Source organism: Engystomops pustulosus, chromosome 2, assembly GCF_040894005.1.
Source record: "Engystomops pustulosus chromosome 2, aEngPut4.maternal, whole genome shotgun sequence".
Classification (NCBI taxonomy): domain Eukaryota; kingdom Metazoa; phylum Chordata; class Amphibia; order Anura; family Leptodactylidae; genus Engystomops; species Engystomops pustulosus.
In genome coordinates, this window is record NC_092412.1 from 194,332,917 (window position 1) to 194,349,028 (window position 16,112).

General features: G+C 43.2%; 1 protein-coding gene across 2 annotated transcripts in view; it reads right to left on the reverse strand.

Moving 5' to 3' along the window:
- RAP1A (RAP1A, member of RAS oncogene family) overlaps positions 1 to 16,112 on the reverse strand; it is a 51,467-nt gene that overhangs the window by 13,474 nt on the left and 21,881 nt on the right. For both annotated transcript variants that reach the window (XM_072137695.1, XM_072137696.1), the window contains exon 3: positions 13,315 to 13,404. In XM_072137695.1, the coding sequence (XP_071993796.1) occupies positions 13,315 to 13,371 (57 nt within the window). In that variant the 5' untranslated portion in view covers positions 13,372 to 13,404. The remainder of the gene's footprint in view (positions 1 to 13,314; positions 13,405 to 16,112) is intronic.

Genomic DNA, 16,112 nt, shown 5'->3' on the forward strand with positions numbered 1-16,112 from the left:
TCTATCCAGGCTGTGCGTAAAAAGCCCATAGTCTAGAGCAGTAAGGGTGGACTTTTTGGAGATAGAGTGCCACCAATACAATAGAAAGATGGAGAAATTTGGATTTTAGCTTCCCTCCAGGGTTCCCTGAAGAGAAAGAATCAAGATTCTCAAAGCAGGAGCTCCAACAATAATCTGTCTCTATCCACTCCTTCTTGTTCCTGCTGTAACCCTGGCAGCCAATGATGCCGCTTTAAAATGGCAAGTCCCGGGCTGTATTAGACCACAGGAGGAAGCCTTGAGTCCTATCTGGCAATCTCTGTATTGGGATGAAGGCCTGGGTGCCCACAGAAAGGGCTCTGAGTGCCACCTCTGGCACCCGTGACATAGGTTAGCCATCACTGGTCTAGAGTGTTTAAAGGGTGATCGCAGCAGCAGTTTTCTTCAGGTATTAAAAATACTAAAATCTGTGAAATCTGCAGTAAAACGAAAATGTGTAGAGCTTTCCACATTGGAAAAAAAAAAAAATAATACTTTTGTCTTAAAACATCCAGCACCACTGTGGTCCAAAGGCTACAAGAGACAAGACACAGCAAGAATTACCATTTACAGAATAGTGCGGAGACAAAAAGTAGACTTTTTTTTAATCCTGGAGAACCAGGATGTATAACCAGAAAATGATCTTATATAATTTCTTCTAATTATATGTGTTACGCGTCTTTCCTGAAAGGCTACTGGAGCAATCACAATGTGGTCACGCTTGCCCGTTACTTCTTATCTATTACTAACAATGTACAATACAATATACGCTATAATAAAGTCCTGTATAATAGCCCAGTCTACTGAAAAAGCAGAGAGAGTTAATGCCGGCATTATACACGGCTACATATTGGTTAGCGCTCTATCCAAGTGGAAAAACATGTTCCATCACCTCATGCACATAAGCAAAATCACAGCCGCCCATCTGTACAGGTCTCTTCATTGTGCAAACTGCATGGCAATACCCTTTGATCTTGCATAATGTTTGATGAACTTGTCCAAACAGAAGCAAAGATGATCATGTTTTCCAGCAGCTTAATGCAATGAAAAGCAGGCCTGATGCTCATTTCTCACGTCTCACATATGAATCGGAAGCCATATTGGAGTCCATCTCATGACAGAAGAAGAAAGAATAGAAGGTTCTGCTTGACATTTATTGGTGGTATAAGAGATACAGCCTCTCCTTTCTATGTTGTCTGTATAAGGATATGTTCACACGTTGTGTTTATACATTGCATTTACTTAAACACAATGAAAATATGTGAGAGCAAGGTCTATAAGTAGTAGTAGAATGAGTGTGTGCTCAATTGCAGTGGAAATAGATGAAAGTCAGGTGTCAAAAATCAGGTCATAAGGACCTACAGTTATGGTGTTGTTTAAAACCATCTTTAACACCTTAGCGCTCCGCGCCGTAGCTGTACTGCGCAGCTTCCGACGATTAGCGCTCAGCGCAGTACAGCTACGGCGCGAGCGCATAGGATTTTAGAATTGTCACCACGTCTCGCGACGTGGTGACATCGGGACGAGAATTGGGTGACAGAGGCAGGAGGAGTTCCTGTCTCCGTCACCCGACCAATCAAATCGGTCCCGCCCGCCGATCGCCGTGATTGGCCAGTCAAACCTGACTGGCCAATTACAGCGATTTTGGGCTGAAAAACGTGGTTTTAGCCCCTTCCTCTTCCTCCAGCGGCACCATTTTGGTTTGGTATCGCTGGAGAGAGGAAAGAGCGTTACTGTGTGCACCAAAATACACTTTTACACTATAAATAGTGTTCTGATCCTTATCTGATCCCTATTGTTCCCTACAAATTCCCATCCTATCTGTTTTTTCCTGTGTCCTGTGTGTTCCCTGTGTGATCGCCTTGTGTGATCCCACGTGTCTTCCGTTTTTCCCTGTCTGTCCCTTCTGAACCCAAACGCACTTTTCAGTGCGCTGTGTTAGCGTTGTTCTGCACTGGACGCACTTTTCAGTGCGCCGTGTGAATAGCGCTGCACAGAATCTTTAGCAGTCTTAGCGGTAGTTAGTTTGTCTTAGGGCAAGCTAGGTGCATTTGTAGCGCCTTTTTGCGCGGTGCACATAGGTTTTTTTTCGGTGCCTGGTAATATTTTTTTCCAGAGCGCCGTAGGTGTACCCGTACGTAGCTACTTTTTGTGTGTGCCATCTGTGCGGCTTGTCCGTGTGGTTTGGTGTGCATTCTCTTTTTTTTTGTGTGCTATCTGTGCGGCTTGTCCGTGTAGTTTAGTGCGCATTATTTTTTTTGTGTGCTATCTGTGCGGCTTGTCCGTGTAGTTTAGTGCGCATTATTTTTTGTGTGCCATCTGTGCGGCTGGTCCGTGTGGTTTGGTGTGCATTCTCTTTTTTTTTTTTTGTGTGCTATCTGTGCGGCTTGTCCGTGTAGTTTAGTGCACATTATTTTTTGTGTGCCATCTGTGCGGCTTGTCCGTGTGGTTTGGTGTGCATTCTCTTTTTTTTTTTGTGTGCTATCTGTGCGGCTTGTCCGTGTAGTTTAGTGCACATTATTTTTTTTGTGTGCTATCTGTGCGGCTTGTCCGTGTAGTTTAGTGCGCATTATTTTTTGTGTGCCATCTGTGCGGCTTGTCCGTGTGGTTTGGTGTGCATTCTCTTTTTTTTTTTGTGTGCTATCTGTGCGGCTTGTCCGTGTAGTTTAGTGCACATTATTTTTTTTGTGTGCCATCTGTGCGGCTTGTCCGTGTAGTTTAGTGCGCATTATTTTTTGTGTGCCATCTGTGCGGCTTGTCCGTGTGGTTTGGTGTGCATTCTCTTTTTTTTTTGTGTGCCATCTGTGCGGCTTGTCCGTGTGGTTTGGTGTGCATTCTCTTTTTTTTTTTGTGTGCTATCTGTGCGGCTTGTCCGTGTAGTTTAGTGCGCATTATTTTTTGTGTGCCATCTGTGCGGCTTGTCCGTGTGGTTTGGTGTGCATTCTCTTTTTTTTTTTGTGTGCTATCTGTGCGGCTTGTCCGTGTAGTTTAGTGCACATTATTTTTTTTGTGTGCTATCTGTGCGGCTTGTCCGTGTAGTTTAGTGCGCATTATTTTTTGTGTGCCATCTGTGCGGCTTGTCCGTGTGGTTTGGTGTGCATTCTCTTTTTTTTTTGTGTGCCATCTGTGCGGCTTGTCCGTGTGGTTTGGTGTGCATTCTCTTTTTTTTTTTGTGTGCTATCTGTGCGGCTTGTCCGTGTAGTTTAGTGCACATTATTTTTTTTGTGTGCTATCTGTGCGGCTTGTCCGTGTAGTTTAGTGCACATTATTTTTTTTGTGTGCTATCTGTGCGGCTTGTCCGTGTAGTTTAGTGCGCATTATTTTTTGTGTGCCATCTGTGCGGCTTGTCCGTGTGGTTTGGTGTGCATTCTCTTTTTTTTTTTGTGTGCTATCTGTGCGGCTTGTCCGTGTAGTTTAGTGCACATTATTTTTTTTGTGTGCTATCTGTGCGGCTTGTCCGTGTAGTTTAGTGCGCATTATTTTTTGTGTGCCATCTGTGCGGCTTGTCCGTGTGGTTTGGTGTGCATTCTCTTTTTTTTTTGTGTGCCATCTGTGCGGCTTGTCCGTGTGGTTTGGTGTGCATTCTCTTTTTTTTTTTGTGTGCTATCTGTGCGGCTTGTCCGTGTAGTTTAGTGCACATTATTTTTTTTGTGTGCTATCTGTGCGGCTTGTCCGTGTAGTTTAGTGCGCATTATTTTTTGTGTGCCATCTGTGCGGCTTGTCCGTGTGGTTTGGTGTGCATTCTCTTTTTTTTTTTGTGTGCTATCTGTGCGGCTTGTCCGTGTAGTTTAGTGCACATTATTTTTTTTGTGTGCCATCTGTGCGGCTTGTCCGTGTAGTTTAGTGCGCATTATTTTTTGTGTGCCATCTGTGCGGCTTGTCCGTGTGGTTTGGTGTGCATTCTCTTTTTTTTTTGTGTGCCATCTGTGCGGCTTGTCCGTGTGGTTTGGTGTGCATTCTCTTTTTTTTTTTGTGTGCTATCTGTGCGGCTTGTCCGTGTAGTTTAGTGCACATTATTTTTTGTGTGCCATCTGTGCGGCTTGTCCGTGTGGTTTGGTGTGCATTCTCTTTTTTTTTTTGTGTGCTATCTGTGCGGCTTGTCCGTGTAGTTTAGTGCACATTATTTTTTTTGTGTGCCATCTGTGCGGCTTGTCCGTGTAGTTTAGTGCGCATTATTTTTTGTGTGCCATCTGTGCGGCTTGTCCGTGTGGTTTGGTGTGCATTCTCTTTTTTTTTTGTGTGCCATCTGTGTGGCTGGTCCGTGTGGTTTGGTGTGCATTCTCTTTTTTTTTTTGTGTGCTATCTGTGCGGCTTGTCCGTGTAGTTTAGTGCACATTATTTTTTGTGTGCCATCTGTGCGGCTTGTCCGTGTGGTTTGGTGTGCATTCTCTTTTTTTTTTGTGTGCCATCTGTGCGGCTTGTCCGTGTGGTTTGGTGTGCATTCTCTTTTTTTTTTGTGTGCTATCTGTGCGGCTTGTCCGTGTAGTTTAGTGCACATTATTTTTTGTGTGTGCCATCTGTGCGGCTTGTCCGTGTAGTTTAGTGCACATTATTTTTTGTGTGTGCCATCTGTGCGGCTTGTCCGTGTAGTTTGGTGTGCATTATATTTTTTTTTTTTTGTGTGCCTGCTAGACGGTTTATCCGTGTAGTTTGGTGCACATTATCTAATTTTTCTAGTTCTCTATTTTTTTTGTGTGCAATGTCTCAGAAGACGTACACCGTGTTGGAGGCATATAACATGCTTGCCTCTGACACCGAGTCAGCTAGTGGGGATGATGGTCCCTTTTACTTATCATCATCCTCCTGCTCATCTTCTAGTGACCTGGAAGGACCCCCAAGAAGGCGCCGTAGGGTTCCAGGGACTTCTGCAGGAGAAGTGCCTGGGACTTCTGCAGGAGAAGTGCCTGGGACTTCTGCAGGAGAAGTGCCTGGGACTTCTGCAGGAGAAGTGCCTGGGACTTCTGCAGGAGAAGTGCCTGGGACTTCTGCAGGAGAAGTGCCTGGGACTTCTGCAGGAGAAGTGCCTGGGACTTCTGCAGGAGAAGTGCCTGGGACTTCTGCAGGAGAAGTGCCTGGGACTTCTGCAGGAGAAGTGCCTGGGACTTCTGCAGGAGAAGTGCCTGGGACTTCTGCAGGAGAAGTGCCTGGGACTTCTGCAGGAGAAGTGCCTGGGACTTCTGCAGGAGAAGTGCCTGGGACTTCTGCAGGAGAAGTGCCTGGGACTTCTGCAGGAGAAGTTTCTGGGACTTCTGCAGGAGAAGCGTCTGGGGCTTCCACTGACCCCACATGGGTAGCCCCAGATAATTATACCCCTCAGGTCCCTGACTTTACGGGCCATCCTGGAATTAACTTTGACACGACAGGGCTCAGAGCTGTGGACTTTTTTAAGTTTTTTTTTGATGAGGCGCTGCTGAATATTATTATATTTCAGACAAATCTCTACGCTGCACAACATATTGCCCAAAACCCCACGTCCTTTTATGCACAACCCTACAGGTGGACCCCTGTCACTGCAGCAGAGATGCACAAGTATTGGGGCATAATACTCCTTATGGGGATAGTAAAGAAGCCTTCAATCAGGGACTACTGGAGCACAGACATACTGTACCACACCCCCATGTTCCGCATGGCAATGAGCAGGATGCGCTTTGAAGCCATCCATAAGTTTTTGCACTACACTGACAACACACAGTGCCCACCCAGAGGTGACCCCAGTTATGATCGGTTATTTAAGGTCAGGCCCATATTAGATCATTTTAGTGCCAAGTTTGCCCAGGCATATACTCCCGCCAAACATGTGAGCATAGACGAGTCCCTGGTACAATTCAAAGGGAGACTTCAATTCCGCCAGTACCTGCCCAATAAGAGGGCAAGGTATGGTGTGAAGATGTATAAGCTGTGCGAAAGTTCATCAGGGTACACATACAAGTTCAGGGTATATGAAGGGAAGGACTCCACTATAGTGCCCCCAGAATGCCCCCCCTTCCTGGGTGTTACAGGGAAGATAGTGTGGGATTTAGTGCACCCACTGCTGGACCAGGGCTACCACCTCTACCTGGACAATTTCTACACCAGCACCACCCTGTTCAAGTGCCTCACTTCCAGAAATACTGCGGCATGCGGCACTGTACGCAGAAATCAGAGAGGTCTCCCTAAGTCGCTGCTTGGACAAAAACTTAAAAGGCACGAAAGCAGGGCACTATGCAGCGACTCTGTACTGTGTGTTAAGTACAAGGACAAGAGAGAGGTCCTTGTATTAACCACAATACATGAGCACACCACCACCCCTGTCCCAGTACGAGGTGCCAGTGCAGAAGCCCCCAAGCCAGACTGTATTTTAGATTATAATAAATACATGGGAGGGGTGGACTTGTCTGACCAGGTGCTTCAGCCGTACAATGCCATGCGGAAGTCGAGGGTGTGGTACAAGAAGCTGGCCGTGCACATCATGCAGATGGCATTGTATAATGCTTATGTGCTGCATCGATATGCCGGCCAGAGGGGAACTTTCCTGGAATTTCAAGAGGTGGTAATAAAGTACTTTCTTTTTGGAGACCAGGAAGGGGAGAGTGCTAGCACATCTGGAAGTGAGGCCACATCACGTATTGTACCAGGGCAGCACTTTCCAGGAGTAGTTCCCCAATCAGCCAGCAAGGGAAGGTCACAAAAGAGGTGCAGGGTGTGCTCCAAAAATGGCATTAGGAAGGACACCATTCATCACTGTGAGACATGCCCAGAAAAACCAGGGTTATGTATGAAAGATTGCTTCCGAATTTATCATACATCCCTGGATTTTTAGAGTACCCTGTTGTTACCCTGACGCACAGCTTATACATCATGCCGCATCTTCCCTTCTAAGCCCTGCCATGTGCCCAGCCTGTAGATTACTGTCCCGTATGCTTTACCCGGGAAAACATGCATCATGATTTTTAGGGTGTTTGTCTCCCGTGGCAGCAGCTGGGCACAAAATGACATAATGGATATTTTTTACTATGCACTATCCATTATGCACTTTTTCAGGGGTCCACCTGTGGGGTTAAAATGCTAACTATACCCCTAGATTAATTCATGGAGGGGTGTAGTTTCCAAAATAGGGTCAGTTCTTAGGGGTTTCTACTGTACTGGCCCCTATTGGCATCTACAAATCTTTCATGATGCCAAAAAGAAAAAAAAAAGTACAATGTCTGTGCTCCAACAAGTTATTCCCTTTTGAGCCCTGTCGTGTCTCCATCCTACAGATTATTGCCTCCTATGGGGTATTGCCCTAACCGGGGTAACCCGCAGAATGATTTTTGGGGTGTTTGTCTAAAGTGGCATGAGTTGGGCAAAATACTTTTGTCACTTCAATGGCATATTTGATAAATTGCAATACAATTGTTTCTCTGCACTACTCACTTTGTATTACATTTGAGCCAGCACCTTAGTGGTTAAAATGCTCATACAAACCTACATACATTCTTTGAGGGGTGCCCTTTCCAAAATGGGTTCACTACTTGGGGGTTTCTATTGTACTGGTACCTCGGGGGTACCCCCCATTACCAATCTAGTGAAAACGAAGCTTGAAAACCTAAATTGTGCTTCTTTATTCCTGACCCCTGCCGTGTGCCCAGCCTGTAAATTATTGGCACATGTGTGGTATTGCTGTACTCGGGACAACCCGCAGAATGATTTTTGGGGTGTTTGTCTAAAGTGGCATGGGTTGGGCACAGTACATGAGGCACTAAAATGACATTTTTGAGATAAAAACACAATTTTTACTCTGCACCATTTACTTTGCACTCAATTTTGGCCAGCGTGTTGGGGGTTAAAATGCTCATACAAGCCTACATACATTCTTTGAGGGGTGCCCTTTCCAAAATAGGTTCACTACTTGGGGGTTTCTATTGTACTGGTACCTCGGGGGTACCCCCCATTACCAATCTAGTGAAAACGAAGCTTGAAAACCTAAATTGTGCTTCTTTATTCCTGACCCCTGCCGTGTGCCCAGTCTGTAAATTATTGGCACATGTGTGGTATTGCTGTACTCGGGACAACCCACAGAATGATTTTTGGGGTGTTTGTCTAAAGTGGCATGGGTTGGGCACAGTATATGAGGCACTAAAATGACATTTTTGAGATAAAAACACAATTTTTACTCTGCACCATTTACTTTGCATTTAATTTTGACCAGCGTGTCGGGGGTTAAAATGCTCACCACAACCACCGATAAATTCTTTGAGGGGTCTAGTTTCCGTAATGGTATCATTTATTGGGGGTTTCTATTGCACTGGCACCTCACGGGCCCTGCCAACATGACATGGCACTCCAAATCCAAACATGTGAAAACGGAGCTGGAAAATCAAAATTTCATTCCTTCCGTTCTCATCCCTTTTGTGTGCCCAGTCTGTGAATTATTGGCACATGTGTGGTATTGCTGTACTCAGGACAACCCGCAGAATGATTTTTGCGGTGTTTGTCTAAAGTGGCACGGGTTGGGCACAGTATATGAGGCACTAAAATGACATTTTTGAGATAAAAACGCAATTTTTACTCCGCACCATTTACTTTGCATTTAATTTTGACCAGCGTGTCGGGGGTTAAAATGCTCACCACAACCACCGATAAATTCTTTGAGGGGTCTAGTTTCCGTAATGGTATCATTTATTGGGGTTTCTATTGCACTGGCACCTCACGGGCCCTGCCAACATGACATGGCACTCCAAATCCAAACATGTGAAAACGGAGCTGGAAAATCAAAATTTCACTCCTTCCGTTTTCATCCCTTCTGTGTGCCCAGTCTGTAAATTATTGGCACATGTGTGGTATTGCTGTACTCAGGACAACCCGCAGAATGATTTTTGGGGTGTTTGTCTAAAGTGGCATGGGTTGGGCACAGTATATGAGGCACTAAAATGACATTTTTGAGATAAAAACGCAATTTTTACTCTGCACCATTTACTTTGCATTTAATTTTGACCAGCGTGTCGGGGGTTAAAATGCTCACCACAACCACCGATAAATTCTTTGAGGGGTCTAGTTTCCGTAATGGTATCATTTATTGGGGTTTCTATTGCACTGGCACCTCACGGGCCCTGCCAACATGACATGGCACTCCAAATCCAAACATGTGAAAACGGAGCTGGAAAATCAAAATTTCACTCCTTCCGTTTTCATCCCTTCTGTGTGCCCAGTCTGTAAATTATTGGCACATGTGTGGTATTGCTGTACTCAGGACAACCCGCAGAATGATTTTTGGGGTGTTTGTCTAAAGTGGCATGGGTTGGGCACAGTATATGAGGCACTAAAATGACATTTTTGAGATAAAAACGCAATTTTTACTCTGCACCATTTACTTTGCATTTAATTTTGACCAGCGTGTCGGGGGTTAAAATGCTCAGCACAACCACCGATAAATTCTTTGAGGGGTCTAGTTTCCGTAATGGTATCATTTATTGGGGTTTCTATTGCACTGGCACCTCACGGGCCCTGCCAACATGACATGGCACTCCAAATCCAAACATGTGAAAACGGAGCTGGAAAATCAAAATTTCACTCCTTCCGTTTTCATCCCTTCTGTGCGCCCAGTCTGTAAATTATTGGCACATGTGTGGTATTGCTGTACTCGGGACAACCCGCAGAATGATTTTTGGGGTGTTTGTCTAAAGTGGCATGGGTTGGGCACAGTATATGAGGCACTAAAATGACATTTTTGAGATAAAAACACAATTTTTACTCTGCACCATTTACTTTGCATTCAATTTTGACCAGCGTGTCGGGGGTTAAAATGCTCACCACAACCACCGATAAATTCTTTGAGGGGTCTAGTTTCCGAAATGGTGACATTTTGGGGGGTTTTCTATTGTACTTTTACTTCAGGGGCTCTTCAATTACACTGTGGCACCACAAAATATTTGCAGCCAAATTGGCCTTCCAAATTCCCGGTATCGCTAACTCTGTTCTGGACATCGATGTGCGGGGAAACAGCAGCTGACATCCACATGTCTGGTATTGCTGTACTCGGAAGAAGCAGGGCAAGAAATTAGGAATATATATTTACCTCAAATTCCTTCTGAATGTATCCGTTTTAGGGCTAAATTGGAAAGATTGAAATCAAAAATTGAAATTTCAAAATTTCCACTCCATTTTCATATGCTTCCGGAAAAATAATTAAAGGGTTAACAGACTTCTTAAATGCTGATTTGAATAGGTTGAGATGTTAGGTTCATAAAATGGTGTTACTTGTGGGGGTATATAGTACATAAGCCTTTATAGAGCACTTCCAAACTGAATTGATCACCAAAAAGTTCGCATTTTTCAAATTTCAAGAAAATCTGAGAAGTTGCTACTAAAACTTCAAACCTTCTCACATCCATAAAAATAATGGAAACGTAAAAAAACAAATTATGGATATAAAAAGAAGACCAATGGCAAAAGGTTTCTATCAAAAAAAATTTGTGGTATCACTTTTTGTCTAAAAATTATAACATTTGAAACTTTGAAAATAGTCATTTTTTTCAAATTTTTCCTAAATTTTTGAATTTTTACCCCCCAAAAAAGGAACGGATCACTGAAATGACACTACTAACATAAACTACAATGTCTCACGAGAAAACAATCTCAAAATCACAGAGATATCTTAAAGCGTTGAAAAGTTATTACCACAGGAAGAGACACTGGTCAAATTTCCAAAAAAAGTTGCGAGCCTTAACCTGCAAACAGGCTGCGTCCTTAAGGGGTTAAATGCATTGAAAATGCATGTGTTTGGCTGGTTTGAAACAGTTTTTCTTCATTTGTGGATATGTAAGCAGCTGTAAAATGGATTAAAACCAGCCAGGTGTGTGACAGCACCCTTAGAGATGGAGTAGAGCCCTTCTTTATCTACCTACAGGTGATGGAGCTGGAATCACAAGTGACCTATATGAATGGAGCAGTAGTGTGCACACGTCAACACCATTGCACTCCCTTGTTTTGGACGTAAAGCACCAGTTACTACGACTTCATTCACACATTGGTCAACCCTCTGGTTATTACTGAAGGTCCCAGCAGACAGACCCTGTAGCCATGAGTCCTTCCTTTTCTTATAGATGGGAATAGTTACTCATACAGAATAAACACTCGGTCTATCCTGTTCTTATAGCTGTAGACAGGCCGCTGGTTTGCCCAACCCTTGCACACAAGAGTTGGATGCAGTGAGCATGCTGGAATGTCGATCCTGAGACTCAGAAACCAGAACGGAACCGCCATGCTGAGTTCAGCTTTGGTTTTGTGACAGACGTTCCAGCAAGCTCACAATGCGAGTGATGCATTACACTTGCTTGTGGGCAAGAGGGCTTAAAGGGGTTGGCCACATTACCTCATGATTTTTGTAATGTGGGTTAAGGTGCGGATGGGAAGGGGGGCAGGATATTAGGTAATCTACCAGTGTACATCTATTAATAGTTCTGCACCATTTTCTTGACAAATGAAGCCTGCTGTCTTTTACCTCATCAGCCAGACCTTCCAGTCCATAAAATGGCTACAGATGGAGAGTCATGTGATCTCCTTCTGTCCATGAACAATCACCATGCCAGGACCCTAGTATTCATGAATAGTATCATACGGTCCAGGCAGGACGATTGTTCATGGACAGATGGAGATCACATGACCGATGGGTAAAAGACAGGAGGCTTCACATTACATATCAAGAAGTGGTGCAGAACTATTAACAGATGTATAAATGGTAAATTACATAATATCCTGCTCCACACATGTAAACACACATTACAAAAACATTAGGTATAGTGACCAAGCCCTTTAACCCCTTAGCGGCTCTGCACCGGAGGCAAACCTGCATTGGGAGTGGGCTCCGATCACGGGCGTTTAACCCGTTAAATTCCACGGTTAGCGCAACTGTGGCGTTTAACATGCCTTTGTAGCCAAAAAAGTTAAAATGTTATGCCACTTGGAAGACCGTGATGCAAAAATGATAGATTTTTTTTTCCCCCACATTAGGGTTTTATTTGGCAAATTTTGTAAAACACAAGAAAAATTATTAAAGTCTGGTATCTCTGTAATCGTATCAACCCATAGAATAAAGATAAAACTTATTATTAGTCTATACGGTGAACACACACACAAAGTAAAACATCCAGTACAGAATTGATGCTTTTCTACTCCTGCCTTCAAAAATAAGTTCATAAAATTCAACAATAGGGGATACCCACCCCAAAATGGTAACACTGGAAAAAGCAATGCTCACCACATGGCGTCAATATCGAAAAAGCTAAAATTTTATAGCCTACAAAAGGGGCGAATGAGAAAACTAAAATCCTGGCAGCTGCAGAGTGCTGCTCCTATTCTGCACCTCGCTGTGCGCCCATAAAACAAGTAACGCCCACATATGGGGGGTCTCTGTACTTGGGAGAAATTGTATAACAAATTTTAAAAAGGGTTTTCTCTTTTTATATGTTGGAAATTTAGGGCTAAATGAACTTGTAACCGAATAAATCGGACCATTCCAAATTTCACCTCCATTTTGATTCAAATACTATGAAGATTTCAAGAGGTTAACAATCTTCCCAAAAGCTCTTTCTGATAGTTTGAGGGGTGCAGATTTGAAAATAGGTTGATATTGTAGGGTGGCTTTAATGCTAAATATTTAAAATTTCATTCAAAACAGTATTTATCTCCAAAATAGTAGATTCTGAAAATACAAATCGAATATCGATTTTCCGTAAGCCGCGGGACAACAAAGTAAATTATCCAGACATTTCAAAAATTATGAAAATGTTAAGTAGACAAATGTTATTCAGCAACTTATTTTAGGTGCTAAAACTATCTGCCTGAAAACACGATTATTTCGAATTCTGAAAATGGCAAATTTTTCAAAGAAAGATTTATTCGGCAAAGGCACAGTGTGCCATCATCTGAATTTCATAGATTACCGATCCCTGCATCTTATAACCCCCATACTGCAATCACCTCTATACCTCCAGTCATGAGGAAGTTCACAGAGCCATACTGGACATGGCGTCCCTGCTCCATTCTCCTCACCTAATCTGTGTTCGCGTTGGACATGCGGGTAGTCTTGTAAACTTTGTTTCCTTCTAGAGAAGGTTTTTGGGGAAAACACATTTGATACTTGGTGGTTTTAAACATCAAACGTGTCATTAAGTTTCTAGGTAAAAACCAGACGACAGCTTCCCTTTAAATCCTGACTAGTTACACAGTTGCTCCAGTAATTATATTTGAGGAAGAAATAATTGCAAATCAGGACATTTCCTCTCATTTTATAGTTAAAAAGTTACACTGACATTTTGGTCTAGGTTTTTGACTTACCAGTGCCGATTTCCCAACTCCTCCAGAACCGAGGACCACGAGCTTGTACTCGCGCATTATGGGTTTTGGTTTGTCAAATACTGATGCAAACTGTAAAGGTAAAACAATAAATGTATCATAAAAAGGAAAAATATTAGCCAAAACTATTTGAACACACAGGATTCCCCTGCTTCAATAAAAAATAAGTTGCATGGGTATTTTTTCCTACAAAATGACTAGAGCGAGGAGGCAGTGTTGCAGCTATTGAAAAGTGGAAAAGGTAGATATAAAAATGAATGCTAATGTAAGAGGTAAGTAGAAATGGTATACATATACAGGTTTACAGGCAGTACAACGTTACTAGAAATCACTTGCATTTACTATTCTCTAAAGTCAGAACAGGTTATTCAACTACAGTTGTGAAATAAATACGTAGCCATAATGAAAAGCTAGCTCTATATCTATATATACAAAATATCCAATATATAAAATGCAATATATATGGCTTTTAGGGATTTTGCAGACGATGAGTCTCTTCTTTGCCAAGTTCCAGTGCACTGTGGTTCCAAGTAATTCCTCCATGTCCCTGCTAAGCAGAATTATGCCTTTTTATGGCAGTCTGTCTCCCTATAACTTCTAAGATAGTTACTCACCCCTCCTGCTTCTACTTAACAAAAAAGGAGAATGACACAGCCAGCAATAAACATCTTTATTCCTGTGTTTATTCTACTAGCAATGCTGGGGGATTTCTGTTCCAGTTGTAGTAAAGGAACCGTTCCTACCACTCTATAGCGGCAGTACTCTGGTCTATGAACATGACTATTACTTCTGGACACAACATGATCTCTATTGTCATTTTCCAGCACCTATCTCTCTGTAGGCTTGATTTTGGCTCAAAGCTGCTGGGAGGAGAAACTGCCCATGTAACCTGTTCCTGTGCACAGAGCTTCTATGCAAGGCCCAGAACACCTACATAAGAAGAGCGTAAAATAAACAGTATTTCATTCATCTTCTGTTGCTGCACTATATCTTATGCTATGAATGTAGACTTAAAGAGAACCTGTCATGCAAAATAACCCCCCTAAACTAAATATATTTTCATAAACTGCCATTAGAGAGCATTGCCTCTATCCCTTCATTGTCCCTCTACATGCCTGTAAACCTAAGCAATGAGGTCCTAAAGCTGTATGCAAATGACTTGTGAAATGTCCAATGAAGCATTAGCATATTCAAACTGTCCACTCTATTCATGAGTGGGAGGCACAGCCACACCCCCAGTGCTTGACTGACAGCCTGTATAATGATGTGAGGCTGTATAATGATGTGCTTCCTGGTGCTGGTGGCCACGCCCCCTGCAGCCTGTTTGTGCATGTATGTGTGTACAGCTCCAGGCAGCCATGTTACAGCAGAACATGTCAGATTCATGTGTAGCTGATGTCTGTGTCTCTCACCTGTATATTAGGAGGATGCAGCATGTCAGCAGATGCAGCACACACACTGCCATGCTTTACTATACATTACACACAGACATGAGCAGGGGGAGGAGAGGGGAGGGGTAACAGGGGTGACATCACTGCCTCTGACCATGTGACCAGCCTCATTTACATGATAAAAAATAGATGATTGTACAATGAATAATGTATGAAATAACTAGATAAAGGCTGGGGTAGAGCCTTGTGAGCTGCTCCAACAGGTAGAGGTGACAGGACTAGTGACACAGACCTGATGACAGGTGTCCTTTAACCTAACCTGACATTCCCGGCAAGTTTCTGTCATCTTCAAGCAAGATGAAAGTTTGACCATGAGCAGCACTTTCATTGTTTTTGTTTTATTTGAGGCAACAATGTATTGCATCAGCTCGTACTTTAAAGGAAACTTAATACTCACAGATAAACTACAGATACTCACTTATCATCCTCTTCACCTCGATCTCGGCTCCGTTGAGAACGCAGGATGGCCTTAAAGTTACAAAAGGCTGCCTGGGGCACCATGATACATTGTTCAGTGCTCCGGCCTGTTAAATATTCACGCCTCCCTCATGAAGAGGGAGGCATCTATCACACACGAGGAGCTTGACGTCGCCTCGCTCACCAGCATGGGAGAGGGAGGTGAAAAGAGTCACGAATAATTAACAGTCACGGGTGCCGGGACATTGCGTCCCCACGCTCCGGCTAACTTTTCTTTTCAGGCGATCCTGATGTGTCCAGTATAAAGAAGACCAGCGCCGGCATTGAGGTACAGAGGAGTAAAAGTGAGTATCGGTAGATGTATTTTAAAGTTAGAGGAAAGCCACCAGCCAAAGTTTATATGCTTTTTCAATTTTCCCACTGCAGTTTTTCCATCTATAAGGCTGCATTCAGACAGGCCTTGTAGGAACGTATATATCCGTCCGCAGGTTTGCGGCCGGATATACGTCCCTATAGATGTCTATTGGGACCTGGTGGCGTCATGCGCCATCTTTCCCAATGTTTACAGTCATGTAGCAGCTGTTTATTATGGAAAGGGGAGGTTGTGCATCGCTCACCTCTCCAACTCTGCAGTATGAGCTACAGGAAATTCATGCAATATTCGATATACAGTATTGGAATATTGTATGAATTTCCTGTTACTCATTTGTTTCCTGCATGGTCGCACCATCCCTTCCACAACTGGTGAAAATCTTACTGTTATGACATTTCTTTCATTCCATCACTTTTACAATATCCATTTCATCTATCTGTACTGTTATCCCATTTTTAATCATTTTATCATCCTATACTTTTTTATATCTAATATTCCTTTGTCAAATTATTCCTGATTCGTTCCAATCCTCCTGTCCC